The sequence below is a fragment of the Akebia trifoliata genome, chromosome 7 (assembly GCF_017979445.1).
Source record: "Akebia trifoliata isolate Shusen 1 chromosome 7, ASM1797944v1, whole genome shotgun sequence".
Lineage (NCBI taxonomy): Eukaryota > Viridiplantae > Streptophyta > Magnoliopsida > Ranunculales > Lardizabalaceae > Akebia > Akebia trifoliata.
In genome coordinates this window covers 33,249,012-33,262,837 of record NC_141381.1, presented here as the reverse complement: position 1 = coordinate 33,262,837, position 13,826 = coordinate 33,249,012, and the positions used below count along the sequence as shown (strand labels likewise).

The following is a 13,826-nucleotide window of genomic DNA, read 5'->3' as shown; positions in this document are numbered from 1 at the left end:
TGTAAACTCCTTGTGCAATCCAAGGGAGAGGGTACCACTTCAAAGTTGTTTTTTCCAACTAGGTGGAACCTTAATCTCAAGAGAGGGAATTTTTTTTTTTTTTTTTTTCAATCCTCACTCTTACCATCATATCCTCTTTTCTATTCATCAGGTATGATTGATTGGAAAGCAATCTTTATTGATTGGCGTGTATGTAAGATGAGGATTGGATTGCCACTTGTCTTTTTTTTTTTGACACGTGTCTTCATTTCAAAGGGTGTGAATATATAAGTATATAGAGTCGTGAGAATCTCACTATCTCATGTGACAAACTCAATCGACTACTGATGTGACAAGTTAGGAAACCGTAGATCTTGAAAATGCAGATCTATGATTCTCTAACTTATCATGTCAGGATAATCGATTGATATATATGAATGAGTCGGTCTATACTACTCCCCATTTTTTTACCCTTGTATACTACTCCCCATTTTTTTACCCTTGTATGTGCTGTAATCCATGGCTTAAAATAATGATGATATGACAATTATAAAACTTCCTTTTTAACATGGCTTGAATGAAACCGAACCATTTTATATCTAATCAATGGGTTATCTAATAAGAAGGAAATAGTTTATCCTTTCTTTTAAACCTCTCTCTCTCTCTCTCTCTATATATATATATATATATATATGGGTCCCATTCAGCAACAAACATTTTGGCAAAACATTTTTCAAAACATGGGTTAGAGGTCTTGGAATGGGCTGATTTTTGGTGAGGATGATCTCTACGGTGAGGAGATCATCCTCACCAAAAATCAGTTCATTCCAAAACTTCTAGCCCCAGTTTACAAGTTGAAAAATCGTGAATCGTCCATTTTTTGTAAACCATTTTTGATGGGGTTAGAAGTTTTGGAATGGGCTGATTTTTGGTGATGATGATCTCCTCACCGTAGAGATCATCCTCACCAAAAATATGATGATCTCCTCACCGTAGAGATCATCCTCACCAAAAATCAGCCCATTCCAAGACCTCTAACCCATGTTTTGAAAAATGTGTTTGCCAAAATGTTTGCCAAACTGTTGGCCATTGAACGCTACCCTATATATATATATATATATATATATATATATATATAATATATATATATATATATATATATATATATATATATAATATATGGGAAATGTTCAGCAACAAACATTTTTCAAAACATGGGTTAGAGATTTTGGAATGGGTTGCTTTTTGGTGAGGATGATCTCCACGGTGAGGAGATCATCATCACAAAAAATCAGCCCATTCCAAAACTTCTAATCCCATCAAAAATGATTTACAAAAAATGGATGGTCCACGATTTTTCAACTAGTAAACTGGGGCTAGAAGTTTTGGAATGGGCTGATTTTTGGTGATGATGATCTCCTCACCGTAGAGATCATCCTCACAAAAAATCAGCCCATTCCAAAATCTCTAACCCATGTTTTGAAAAATGTTTGTTGCTGAACGGGACCCATATATATATATATATGAACACACAACATTTTTCCATGAGTGGAAAATATGTAAAATTTGATACATGAAATTATATAATGGTATTGTGTAACAATTTAAGGTTTTTAAGACACTTTTTTTTTTTTTTTAAATATCTTGTAGCCTTTTAGTCAAAACAAATATGCGTCCATGGCTTGCTTGCTTGCTTTCCCATAATTTGTAATGAACCGGGACTATGAGTTCTACATTTTTTTTAGATTCGAACAAATTTGGTAGCCAAGATGTGGTGATTTGCAAGCTTAATGGCTCTGACCAAAACACATGCTTAAACCAAACTTTTATTAGTTAACATATCTACAAACTTCTTTGGAAGAGCAAGGAAAATGGATGTTGTAAATAAAAACTAGAATTGCATATCCTCAGTCCATAAATCAGATTTAATTTATTGCTGGTTTGATATGAAAAATAGTTGGTGTGGTGATATAAGCTCTCATAGATATTTCTCTCCATTTTCTATAATTCCTGGAAGATGGATGTTGTTGATGTTGTGGTTTGTGAAACTTGATAGTACTAGTCAATAAGGAGGTACTTTAAACCAAACTATGCCTTTACGTTTTTGGTGAGGGGGTGCGGTGAGGGAGTGTAATCTATAATTGCGAGTTTTCTCTTCATAGTGGACTCGGTGTGATCCTTGGACGTATCTCAATCTTGAGGGAATCACATAAACATCTGTGTGTGATTTGTGTTTTATTTTTGATTTGTTTCTTAATTCAGTTATTCCGATTTTTCTCAACAGTTGATGTTTAATCTTTCTAAGATAAGAGAACTACAAACTTATTTATAGATGAAAGTATTTGTTTTCTTGTGAGAGCTTTTAGCACAAGCAACTAAGGTCCTTGTTGCTGAGGTAATTACATTAAGAATGATTTAAAAATAAATAAATTAATATCCATTATTTTTTATTATTTTAGTTTTTGGCTAAAACTAAATCCAACTAATGTTAATGATTAAAATGGTGAAAGGGGATTTTTGAGAGAGAGAGAGAAGATGAGCGAAGACAGCGGATATGAAAAAAGCAAAGATAAAAAGGAAGATCGATTCATTTCTTTTATCGATATTTAATGGTTATTAAAGGTTTGGCTCGGCTGAAACCAAGTCATAAATTAAAACCAGATTAATGTGTTACGTCAGGACTAATTTTAGGCATGGATTTTGCTGAATAAAAGGTGAGTGATGGGTGTAACAATATGGGGGTACAAATAGGGAGTAGCTATAGACCTCCTCTCCCTCTATGTATATTAACCTTTTTTGGTTCTATATTATTCATCGAGGAGATATTAGTGTCCTTAATAATTCTTTGTGTTTGGTTTTGACTCACCGTTCATGATTACGAGATTCATGAAAGAGTGCGGATGGTAAGCACTTAGGAGGAGGATTCCTCTCACACCCACACCCCAATACATGCCACGCAAATTTTAATCCAAGGAAATTTAAAAAATATATATTTTAGATATTATTTCCTTAGAATAATGGAGTGTGGGGAGAGGGTTTCAATCCTCCACCCTGGATGCGTACGAACCGGACATTTCAAGAAATGAGATTCAATGGGCTGTTATTTTTTAGAGAAGCCTTGGAGTTTGAATATATTTTTAGTACACTAAACGCGAAATGACAAAGTGAGACAGAAAATCTGTCAAAAAAGTCTTGAGCATGTGAATTTTTTTTTCGTCGTTTTCTTTTGTTTTGTTTTCAGTCCTAAATTTTTGCAACTTACGGAAGAGAATTTTTTCCATTTTAAATTGACAAATGCTGGAATGACACAAACGGAGACACAAAGGTGAAAAAAATGATGTGCTGGCGTGCACATAACCGTAGATGTTTTTTTACTAGTATCTTGTGAAAATTACAGTAACAATGAGTAGTTTTCACATTGCTTCTTTCTGCCTTCGTTTTTCATAGAAAGCCTTCACACTTAACAGTGGTTTTGATTTCCATCACTAATCATGGTAAAGTAAATCAATTTCTATGCACCCAACCCCAAGGGTTTGGCCTTGTGGCAAGGTGAGCCTTGATAAGCTCCTCAAGAAGGGTGGGTCAAGTATTCGAAACCTTAGGAAACTATGAATTCCTTGGGACCACCCTCAAGGTCCGGTTGATTCTCGATTCAACCAGTTGCACATAGGACTTTCCAAAGGGGTGGTGAATGTGATTGTGGGATTAGTCTCACCCGAAGGGTGGGGATACCCACGATGAGCGGAAAAAAAAAATCCATGTACCCCAATACAAGCTGCCTATATAGATCCAATCACATATTACATTAGCTATTACATACGCAACTACTTCTATAGCTTACACGTCCAAAAGAAAAGAAAAAAAAAAAGATGAAAATAAAAACTAAGTTATAAACTGCACTTATTCTTACAACATTGCACATTAATACTGTTTTGTCAAGGAGAAGTTCTCTTGGAAGAAGAAGAAGAAGAAGCTGGGGGAATGCCAGGGATGATGGGTGAAGGAGGGAATGGTAATGGAGGGAATGGTAATGGAGGGAAAGGAATGGGCAACTTTGGTGACGGTGGTGGTGGTGATGGAGTTAGTCCCGGTATTGGGGGAAGAAATGGTAATGGACTAAGGGGTGGAAAAATGGGTGCTGGTGGTGGCTGCGGAAAAATTGGTGGAATAATAGATGGTGGTGATGGTTGAAATGGGTTCGGTGGGAGCAGAATTAGAGGTGGTGGTGATGGCAAAAACGGTATTGGTGGGGTTGGGAACAAGAAATTTGGGTGGGTTGTTTTTTGATCTAACGATCGACTTATCTTCGAAAAATCTATAGAATTTGGCTGAACTGGTACATTTGGTTGTTGTCCTAGATTCGGCAAATGTGGTAAGTATGGTAATGGAGGGAGCTGTGGAAGGGGAGGCAGAGTTGGCAATAATGGTAGAATTGGTGTGTCTGGAGAAGGAAAGAAGGTCTTACTAGAACTAAATTCCTTAGAGGTTGCAAAGCTTGGTTTCTGGTTACAGAGTTCAGGCTGTTTCAGAGGCTTGAATGTGAAAAATCCAGCTGAGAAAATGTGAGTTCCTTCCTTTGTTGACTTCAGATGGAGCGAAGATGAAGTTGCCGATGAGGCCACCGCACAATATGGCTCACTACTGCTGATTAGCTTCACTGAACATCGCTTAATTCTTTTGATATCTTTGCTAACTTCGAAAGGTAGTTGAATTTTAAACACTCCGTGTGTATTCGTCCTCACTTCCTTGTAGAAATTTGGTTTCGAGCTCCCATCTTTGCACTCCACCTCAACAGAAGCACCTATACATAATAATTTTGGTTAGTTGATCGAATTGATATAAAAGAAAAATGAAAAATGAATTGTTGAATGGAGACATGAACCTGATATGAAGTGGCTGGTTTTCGAGAAATCTTGTTGAAAACAAGTGTCACAGTAAACAGTTCCAATAACAACTGCAGAAGGAAGCTTCTTCTCATGTTTAGCTTCTGAAAGATCATTGAAGAGAGAACTGAGAATGAATATCAGCAACCAAGACATTCTGTTACGGCTCATTCTGACCATGAGTAAGAACTCTTGATGGGGGAGGCTTTATATTGAATGGTTGTGTGGATTTCAAGTTTCTTTTTGGACTTTTCTGGCCTCAACCCATGACGCTCGAGATAATGACAGGTCGAGTAATGAGAACATTGGTGAGAATCCAATGCCTCCCATAAATGTAGTTAATCCTTTTTTCTTTGATTGATGACTCTGTCTTGGATGAGATCAGTAATTGGGCAATGGTGGAAATTGAAATTAGGTCTATGATATCATCACCTATAGATTTTACCAACTAAGTTAGTTGGTACCTTCAAATAAATGTGAATTTCAAGAATTACTATAAAACTAATTGAAAAAACTACCGAAAAAATAATTATTATGAAGTTTCTTTAAATATATTACTCCTAATGTACAGTTCTCAGTTCTCTCAAGTGGTTTAAAATAGAGAAATTAGAGGTTCATGAGAACATGAAATGACCCACCATAAGTCTTTATATTAAATTAATTTTTTTTATACATGGATTGAAAAGATGATAAGGACAGTAGGGGCCCTGTTTGCTCACGAGACTTGTTGGGCAGCCACAAATGCGAAGGCAAATAACAGCCAAATAAGAAGAATTTTTCACAAAAGAAAATTGATCCTATAGTGCTGTCACTATGGAATCAAATGGAACTTGTTTCTCGTGCTTGTTTTCGTTCGGTGAAGACGTACTTCATCACAAGTTTACAAGGAGCTCAAGATGGCTTTTATTTTTATTTTTTATGAAGTGAAACTACAGAGTCGTCATTCTTTACAAAATTCACTTGTATTTAACTTACTCAATTGGAAATTTTAAAGTTATTGGGACTTAGGAAATAACTAACAGGCCTGTATATCATACCACATTGATTTTGATGTCATGGTGCATGCATAAAAAACTCATCCATGTGTCATGGACCTATCCTCTCCATGTGTAGCATTCATGTGCGAGCACTTGAATAATTCTTGTGCTACATGATCGTGGACAATGGTACCATTTTATCTTCACTCGTTGCTTGAGTCTTCGGATCTTTTTTTTTTGCTTTTTCAATCCATGTTATTGTTGCTCTCCAACTAGTAAGTACCCTTTGATGCCATCATTGGTGTTTGTAAGGGAAGAGGATTGCATGAAGCTCAAGATACAATGAAAACAATTATATTGAAAATGGCAAAAGGGCGCACCATGAAACTTATCAATCCAGATTATTCTATCAAAAACATACATGCACTACGTGAAAATTGGAAAATTCGACATAAAATTTTGATTGGCCAAGGCCCACGAATTTTAGAAAATGAATTTTGACGGTCCAGGACTGTCGAAATTCTTGATGTTCTTAGATTTGACAGCTTAGAGCTATCGAATTTCTCTCATATTTCATTAATTTGACAGTTTTGGCTCATCGAAAAAAAAAATTGACAATGAAAAATTCGACACCAATTTGACCTCTTGGTCCATCGAATTTTATGAAAGTTGACAGCCCAAGGCTGTCAATTTTGGGCTTTTTTCACATTGTGATGGTGGGATCAATCGGGACCCATTTGGGAAGCTAGATGAATTATAATGGTTTGATTTTCGGGGCTACATACAAAATCAAATGGTACGGAACATAGCAAACAGTATCCTCACTTCTCCCAATTAGCATGGAATTTTTTTCATCTGGTGAGAAGTTCATTTATTTATTTTTCTGAAAAGAGTATAAAATATGTGGTTATATGGTTCATTCATTTAATTAAGGTCATCTCTTCATGGGTGTTAGAAGAAAGGCCATATGACTATTCGCCGTAGAGGTTTGGAATCATGTGATGATAAGGCCATTTGATGAATCCGTGAAGCATATTATGTCGGCTTTGTTACTTTCTGACTTTGTCCTCCATGGAAACATTCACAGTTTTATTTTTCTTGTAGGCCATAGAAAGCCTAAATAATAATTTTGATTTCCCACACTAATCTTAGTTAAGTAAATCTACATCCATGTTTCCCAATACGAGTTGCATATATAGAGCAAACCACCTTATTATACTAATGATTACATTGGCAACTACAAGACCTTACCTGTCCAAATAAAAAAGATGAAAATAAAATAGAAATTATAAATTGCACTTATTCTTGCAACATATATCTTACATTAATACTGTTAAATCAAGGAGAAGTTCTCTTTGAAGGAGGAGCTGGGGGAGTGCCAGGGAAGATGGGAAAAGGTGGGAATGTTATTGAAGGGAAAGGAAAGCGGAATCTTGGTGGTGATGGTGGAGTTAGTCCTGGATTTGGGGGAAGAAATGGTGATGGAATAAATGGTGGAAAAATGGTTGCTGGTGGTGGCTGTGGAATAATTGGTGGAAGAACAGATGGTGGTGTTGGCTGAAATGGGTTAGGCACAAGTGGTGGTGACTGAAACGGGTTAGGTACAAGTGGTGGTGGCTGAAGTTGGTTTGGTGGTATCGCAATGAGAGGTGGTGGTGTTGGTAAAATTGGTATTGGTGACATTGGGCTAAAGATTGGCCCGCTGACTTGTTTTTTATCCAACGATGGACTTTTCTTTGACAAATATATAGAATTTGGCTGAATTGGCACATTCGGTGGCCGTCCTAGATTAGGCAAAGGTGGTAAGTTTGGTAGTGTTACTGGAAGCTGTGGGATGGTTGGCAATGTTGGTAATGTTGGCAGATTTGGAATTGTTGGTGGTACAGGTGGAAATGGAGATGTTGGCGTGTCTAGAGAAGGAATGGCCTTACTAGAGCTAAATTCCTTAGAGGTTGCAAAGGTTGGTTTCTGGTTACACAGCTCTGGCTGTTTTAGAGGTTTGAATGTGAAAAACCCGGCCGAGAAAATGTGAGTTCCTTCCTTTCTTGACTTCAGATGGAGCAATGAAGAAGTTGCTGATGAGGCCACCGCACAAAATGGTTCACTACTGCTAATTAGCTTCACTGAACATTGCTTAATTCTCTCAACATGTTTGCTTACTGCGAAAGGTAGTCGGACTTTAAACACTCCGCGTTCATTTGTCTTCACTTCCTTGTAGAAACTCGGTTTCGGGTTCCCATCTTTGCACTCCACCGCAACAGAAGCACCTATACACAATAAATCTTATTAGTTTATCGGATCAAGAAAAAAAAAAAAAAACTGAATTGTTGAATGTTGAATTGGGACATGAACCTGATATGAAGTGGCTGGTTTTCGAGAAATCTTGTTGAAAACATGTGTCACAGTAAACTGTTCCAACGACAACTGCTGAAGGAAGCTTCTTCTCATGTTTAGCTTCGGAAAGATTATTGAAGAGGGAAGAGAGAGTGAATATCAGCAACCAAGACATCCGATTACTTCCCATTCTGACTTTTGTGTAAGAAGTCTTCGTGGGTGGAGGCTTTTATATTGAAGGATTGTGTGGATTTCAAGTATTATTAATTATATAGTTTCTTTAAATATATTACTCTTAATGTACATTTCTGACAAGTGGTTTGAAATAGAGAAATTAAAGCTTCCTTAGCTTTCATTGCTCAGGAGAACACGGTCCACCTATTCCTTTATGTCATTCATGAAGAAACCAGTCTAACTGCAAACAATAAGCAGTTAATGTGGGAAATTTCTTTTAGCAGGATAAGAAATGAGAAGGAAAAAAAGTTGGAGGTAGAGATGGGTAATTTTTATTATTGTTTGTAAAATTTGATAAATTCTTATTTCTTCGTGGTTGGAAAAACTGATAAGGACACTAGGGGCCCAATATGCTCACGGGACATGTTGTGTAGTAACAAATTTGACGGCAAGTAACAGTCAAGTTGAAGGTTTTTTTTACAAATTCACATGGATTTAACTAATCCCATAGAACTTTTGAAGTTATTGGGACTAAGAGACTACCAAACAAGTGTATTGGTCCCATAATGCATTAATTGCTGTTGTCATGGTGCAGGAACAATTAAGTCAGCCATGCGTCATGTACTTAGTATCTCCACGTGTCATCCTCTAGCTATTCCTTTAATTTGATGAATTCCAAGTCAGTTTTATCTAAGAGACTTAGAAGTTCCCTCAACTCTATGAGATATTTATCAATCTAAGAATCCTTGAAAAGAATACAATAAGTTAGGAATGAACTTGTATTGCTTACTCTTAATTAAGATTGCTCAATTCTTTGAGAATTGGTCATCTAAACCAAAGAAGTTTAGGATGTGTGTGTTCTCTTGAGTAGGTAGATACCCTAAAGATTTGAGGAAATTCCTGGACTCATTTAATATGGGTTACATCAGAGGATTAGTTCAAGTGTCACACTGACACATAACTTTGCACATTACTAACATTACAACCTGTTGAGTTATGTCTTCTACTCCTGATTGATGACTTAATTTGGACTATGTTGTAGACAGACACGGGGGTCGCTGGGGGTGTGTGGCAAAGCCCCCGGGTCAAAATATAATAGATACAAGAGAAAGAGAGAGTAGCGGCATAATTGGAGAGATACAGGAGGCAGAGGAAGATTGAGACTTTGTTCTTCGATTGGTTAATATAGTGAAATTGCCGGTTTCGCTCGTGGATGTAGGTCAATTAAGCTCAAACCACGTATATCTTGTATCTTGTGTAATTGTTTTTTTCTATGTTCTTGTTGATTTTATGCTTAATCCATGGTTTTGCTCTAACACAATCTTTATCATTTACACCATATCCCAAATATTTGATTTGGTGACATGAACCTTTTCCGTTGTTCAATGCGCAATTCTTCAGAGCTTTGCATACTATTTCAATCCACATTATTTTTGCACCTTGATCAACTCGTAAACGTTCATTGCATGCAATCATTGCTCTTCATTAGGCTAAGTGATTTGCATGAGGCCCAATATACCATTGAATCAATTAAAAAAATGACACGAGGGTGCACTGTGAGACTTATCAATCCAGACCGTTCAGTTGAGAACATACATGGTGGGACCGATCTAGCTAGACCAAATCGGGAAGTTGATAAATTATAATGGTGTGATCGTTGAGCTACATACACAATCCAATGGTGTGGAATGCTGGGAACATTATCCTCAATGCTTCCAACTAGCATATAATAATCTGTTTCCTCTAGTGAGAGATTTAATTCTTGTATTATATTTTATTTTTACTGAAAAGTGTATAAAATAGATGGTTGATGCAGTTAAGGTTCTCTCTTCACGGGTGTTAGAAAGAGACAAATGGCTTTTCACCGCTGAGGTTTGGAAGTATTTTTTGATGAATCCGTGATGCATGTATTGTCGGTATTTGCCACTTTATTTTGGTTGTGTGTGACATATGAACCCTCCTTATTTCCAATGCAAATATTCGCTTCTTGAAAATGTTTAAACATTCTAATACTTGCAAACGAGAATTGAAACAGTAACCAACATTAGCTGATGTTTTGTGACTTTCATTAATAGAATAAAGGATTATAATAAATAAGAAAAACTGAAAGATTCTCGAAAATTTGGGATTATTTCAAGACTCTTTTTTTTTTCATAACTATATAAGATTTTATTAAAGCATAAAAGCATTAGAGGCCGAGATGACCCCTATACAAGTAGAACAAAAAAATAATAATAAGAAAAGAGAGGAAAATACCAGAGACAAATAACCACCAATGACAATAGTCGACTGAACTAAACTCGACAAAGAGTAGGGCTTAAAATGGGTCGGATTTTATTCGAAATCCAAGTGACCCGAATCTGAATTTAGCGGGTTGGTTCATTCAAATATATCTGAATTAGAAAGTGGGTCAGATATGTGTTGATGTCCCTTGACCCGAGTCGGATATAGATCCATCCCTACATCCGCCTAGATCTGAATGATAAACTATTTTGTAAGTTATATTTTTATATTTTCGAAGGTATCTTTTGTCAACCAACAAGTGTTGGGCACAATGGTCAAGGCCTCCCTAAAAATAGAAGAGATCTTAAGTTTAAGTCATATTTTAGTCACCTTTAACGATTTAAAAAAAAATAGTTTTAAACGGTTCGAATTATCTGACCTGACTGACTTTAATCAATTAATTCGGTCGAGTTAGATACATATACGGGTTTAGTGAAAGCAAAATGATTCGAATATGATTTTAACTAGTAGGATCCATATTTAGATCTAGATCTAGACTCGTACCCGAATAAAAATCGAAAATGGATATTAATATACTCATATCCAGCTTGGGCCGTTTTTAGCCTTAACAAAGAGCATCCCACTTGAAGGCCAAGATATATAATTTAAAAAAAAAAAAAACCTCTTTTAAAGTCTTTGCAGGGTTTGCTCCAACACAAAATAGAAGACCCAAAATATCCAAAATCACCTCCTGAGGAGTTTTCTCCTCTCCTTGGAACACCCTTTTGTTTCGCTCTTTCCAAATCCCCCAGCTCTCCTCAAAGGGGAAGATAGCCATCTTTTCCTCTTGGAAGGCGAAGGTATAAAATCGATTTGGGAATACCCAGTCCAAATGAAAAGAGAAAGGAAATAAGAGCAAGTACGGGAGGAAAATGGGCCATGCAAAAGGATATGATTTCCATCTTCACCATTTCTCTTACATAAGAAGCAAAATTTTGGTCACATGCATATGAGCATGTCTTTACATAAATATGTTTACATGGGCCCTTCCTCTAGACTCCATCTATTGAGTTGAAGTACTCAATTCTCAAAGAATGCCCAAATTAGAACAAACACAAAGAAATTAATGGGTGATACATACTGCAGTCTGGTTTTAGTCCATTTTCTTCCGCATGGAATGAAACAAGGAGTGGGCTTCATGGCCTCGGTTGGCAATCAAGGCTGGCCTAGTTACACAGTATCCCTTTCATGTGTTCTTCTAGGCAACAATGGCATATCACATCTAGGATAGTGGATTCAACATAAAATTCGACTGAAGTAGTTCTTACATTGACAAATGATCCAAGTGCATTTTAAGCTCATAGGTGCAGAGTCCAACTTTGAAGCGGGCAGTCCGCTTCAAAATTTCGAAGGAACCCACCTCGTTACAAGACACTTGCCATTTGGAATTTTATTTCACACTCCTACATTTCCGTCAAAACTTGGAATAACTCTTTGGAAATGCCATGTGTTATTCAATGGAGAGGGTTTCTTAAAATTTTTGAAGCGGCTTACACGCTTCAAAGTTTTTTACCATGGGTGCAGATCTTATATTCTTATTAGATTATTATTAATTTCAAAAATATTATTTTAATATTAAATGTGTTTATGTATTTTAATAGTAAATTATCCAAATCAATCATTGATATTATTAAGAGTAGGGATCCACTCAGGTGGCACCCCATTTTATGTCACTTGGCATTTTTGGTGACCCACTACATAGCATGGATGTTGGTTCATCCCTTGGTGAATCTGCACACAAACGATCAGTTTGATTGATGATGTGCATCCATTGATTATAACATCGTCTTAAGAATGATTTCTAATTTTAGTATTTAAATTCTTTTTTGAGAGATTAGATCTAGTGGATACAAGTTATCAAAAACTATGATTTTTGGTACATAGGTTCACCTAGGCTTGTTAGCGGAAATCCGAATTCGAATCTGAAATTTTTGGATATCGAATTCGGATTCAGATAGTTTTGAACATCCGATAGCGTTTCGAATACGAATTTGGATATCGATGAATTCGAATTCGATAATATGCAATCCAAAAATAATAATAAATAAATATTATTTTATTTTTTCCTTTAGGTTAGAATTTTGAAGTTTTATCGAATCGATTACAGTTTACAGACCTCAGCCCGACAATCAACAGCCCTCATCGTCTTCAACGATCTCAACCCGATGGAATCTCTCAAGATTCTGATAACATTAGTCTTCAGCCCTCATCGTCTTCAATCCGACAACCCTCATCATCTTCAACCGATAACACTAGTCACTGTCTGAATCTCTCTCAGCGACTCACCTTTGGCATCAACGTCCATTGACAGGTCGAATCGACATGGAAGTCTCTTTGTCTCTCTCTCAAAGGTTCTTAACGACATCGCCAAGTTAGAACTTTGAAGTTTTGTCGAACCGATTATAGTTTACAGACCTTAACTTGATAGCCAACATCCCTCATCATCTTTCACGATCTCAATCCCTCGCAGTCACCGTCGAAATCTCTATCAACGGCTCACCTTTGACATCGGCATCCACCAATATAGAAAGACAATTAATCAATCCAATATTCTAAAATACCTAATTGATGCAAATCTAACATCTTCAAAATATGTGATGAGATACACCATATATAGCATTGATATAGTGCCTTTCATACACGTTATTATAAGGCATACATCTTATCTCTAATACTCTTCCGCAATTGCATGATCCTTTAGATAAAGACTATGCAATTGATTACATAAAATATTAGTCTTTGATCTCATGGAGAAGTTGAATATGGATAACTGCAAAGTCCAATCATGCTTACTAGTGGTTATCACATATCTGTGAAGTCCATCACTGTCACATCTTACTCATTTTTAAGTCTGTCGGAGTTGGTGGCCCACGAAATTAGGTCTGTCATGATCTCTTCTAAAAACAAAGAACTATGGATCACACGGTTTAAATACAAGAACTCATTGAAGAGATTTTAGATAAAATAAAAATTGATATCGAGATGCATTAACTTTTGAAGCATGGAGGTTTGTAGAAACATAGAAAAAGGTGGGATTTTTATTGAAAAATAATGAAATACTAATAAAGAGAACAAATTAAAGGATTTCAGTTTGGTGATGACGGTGGCACCATCACCAAAGAAGACTATAGAGAGATTTCATTCTAATTAGTTGGTCATAAGCTTTAGGGCTTCTTTTAATAGTCCATTTAGTAAA

At 36.3% G+C, this 13,826-nt stretch overlaps 2 protein-coding genes across 2 annotated transcripts; both read right to left on the bottom strand.

Annotated features, from left to right (window-relative positions):
- Window positions 1-3,740: 3,740 nt before the first annotated feature.
- On the bottom strand, window positions 3,741-5,057 carry LOC147399250 (uncharacterized). Its single transcript, XM_086448739.1, has 2 exons — window positions 4,862-5,057; window positions 3,741-4,780 (listed from the first exon to the last, which is right to left on the bottom strand). The coding sequence occupies exons 1-2, from the start codon at window positions 5,040-5,042 to the stop codon at window positions 3,915-3,917; spliced, it is 1,047 nt and encodes a 348-aa protein (XP_086304865.1). The 5' UTR covers window positions 5,043-5,057; the 3' UTR covers window positions 3,741-3,914.
- Window positions 5,058-7,012: 1,955 nt separating this feature from the next.
- On the bottom strand, window positions 7,013-8,417 carry LOC147399249 (uncharacterized). The gene is made up of 2 exons (XM_086448738.1): window positions 8,192-8,417; window positions 7,013-8,106 (listed from the first exon to the last, which is right to left on the bottom strand). Exons 1-2 carry the CDS (start codon window positions 8,361-8,363, stop codon window positions 7,178-7,180), a joined length of 1,101 nt encoding a protein of 366 aa, XP_086304864.1. The 5' UTR covers window positions 8,364-8,417; the 3' UTR covers window positions 7,013-7,177.
- Window positions 8,418-13,826: the final 5,409 nt, after the last annotated feature.

What these genes read in the sequence shown, in the direction of transcription:
- LOC147399250 (XM_086448739.1), bottom strand. Translation starts at nt 5,042, where the DNA reads ATGGTCAGAATGAGCCGTAACAGAATGTCTTGGTTGCTGATATTCATT. An exon ending in AACCAGCCACTTCATATCAG is followed by an intron (nt 4,781 to 4,861) that starts GTTCATGTCTCC and finishes TATTATGTATAG; the next exon opens with GTGCTTCTGTTGAGGTGGAG.
- LOC147399249 (XM_086448738.1), bottom strand. Translation starts at nt 8,363, where the DNA reads ATGGGAAGTAATCGGATGTCTTGGTTGCTGATATTCACTCTCTCTTCC. An exon ending in AACCAGCCACTTCATATCAG is followed by an intron (nt 8,107 to 8,191) that starts GTTCATGTCCCA and finishes TATTGTGTATAG; the next exon opens with GTGCTTCTGTTGCGGTGGAG.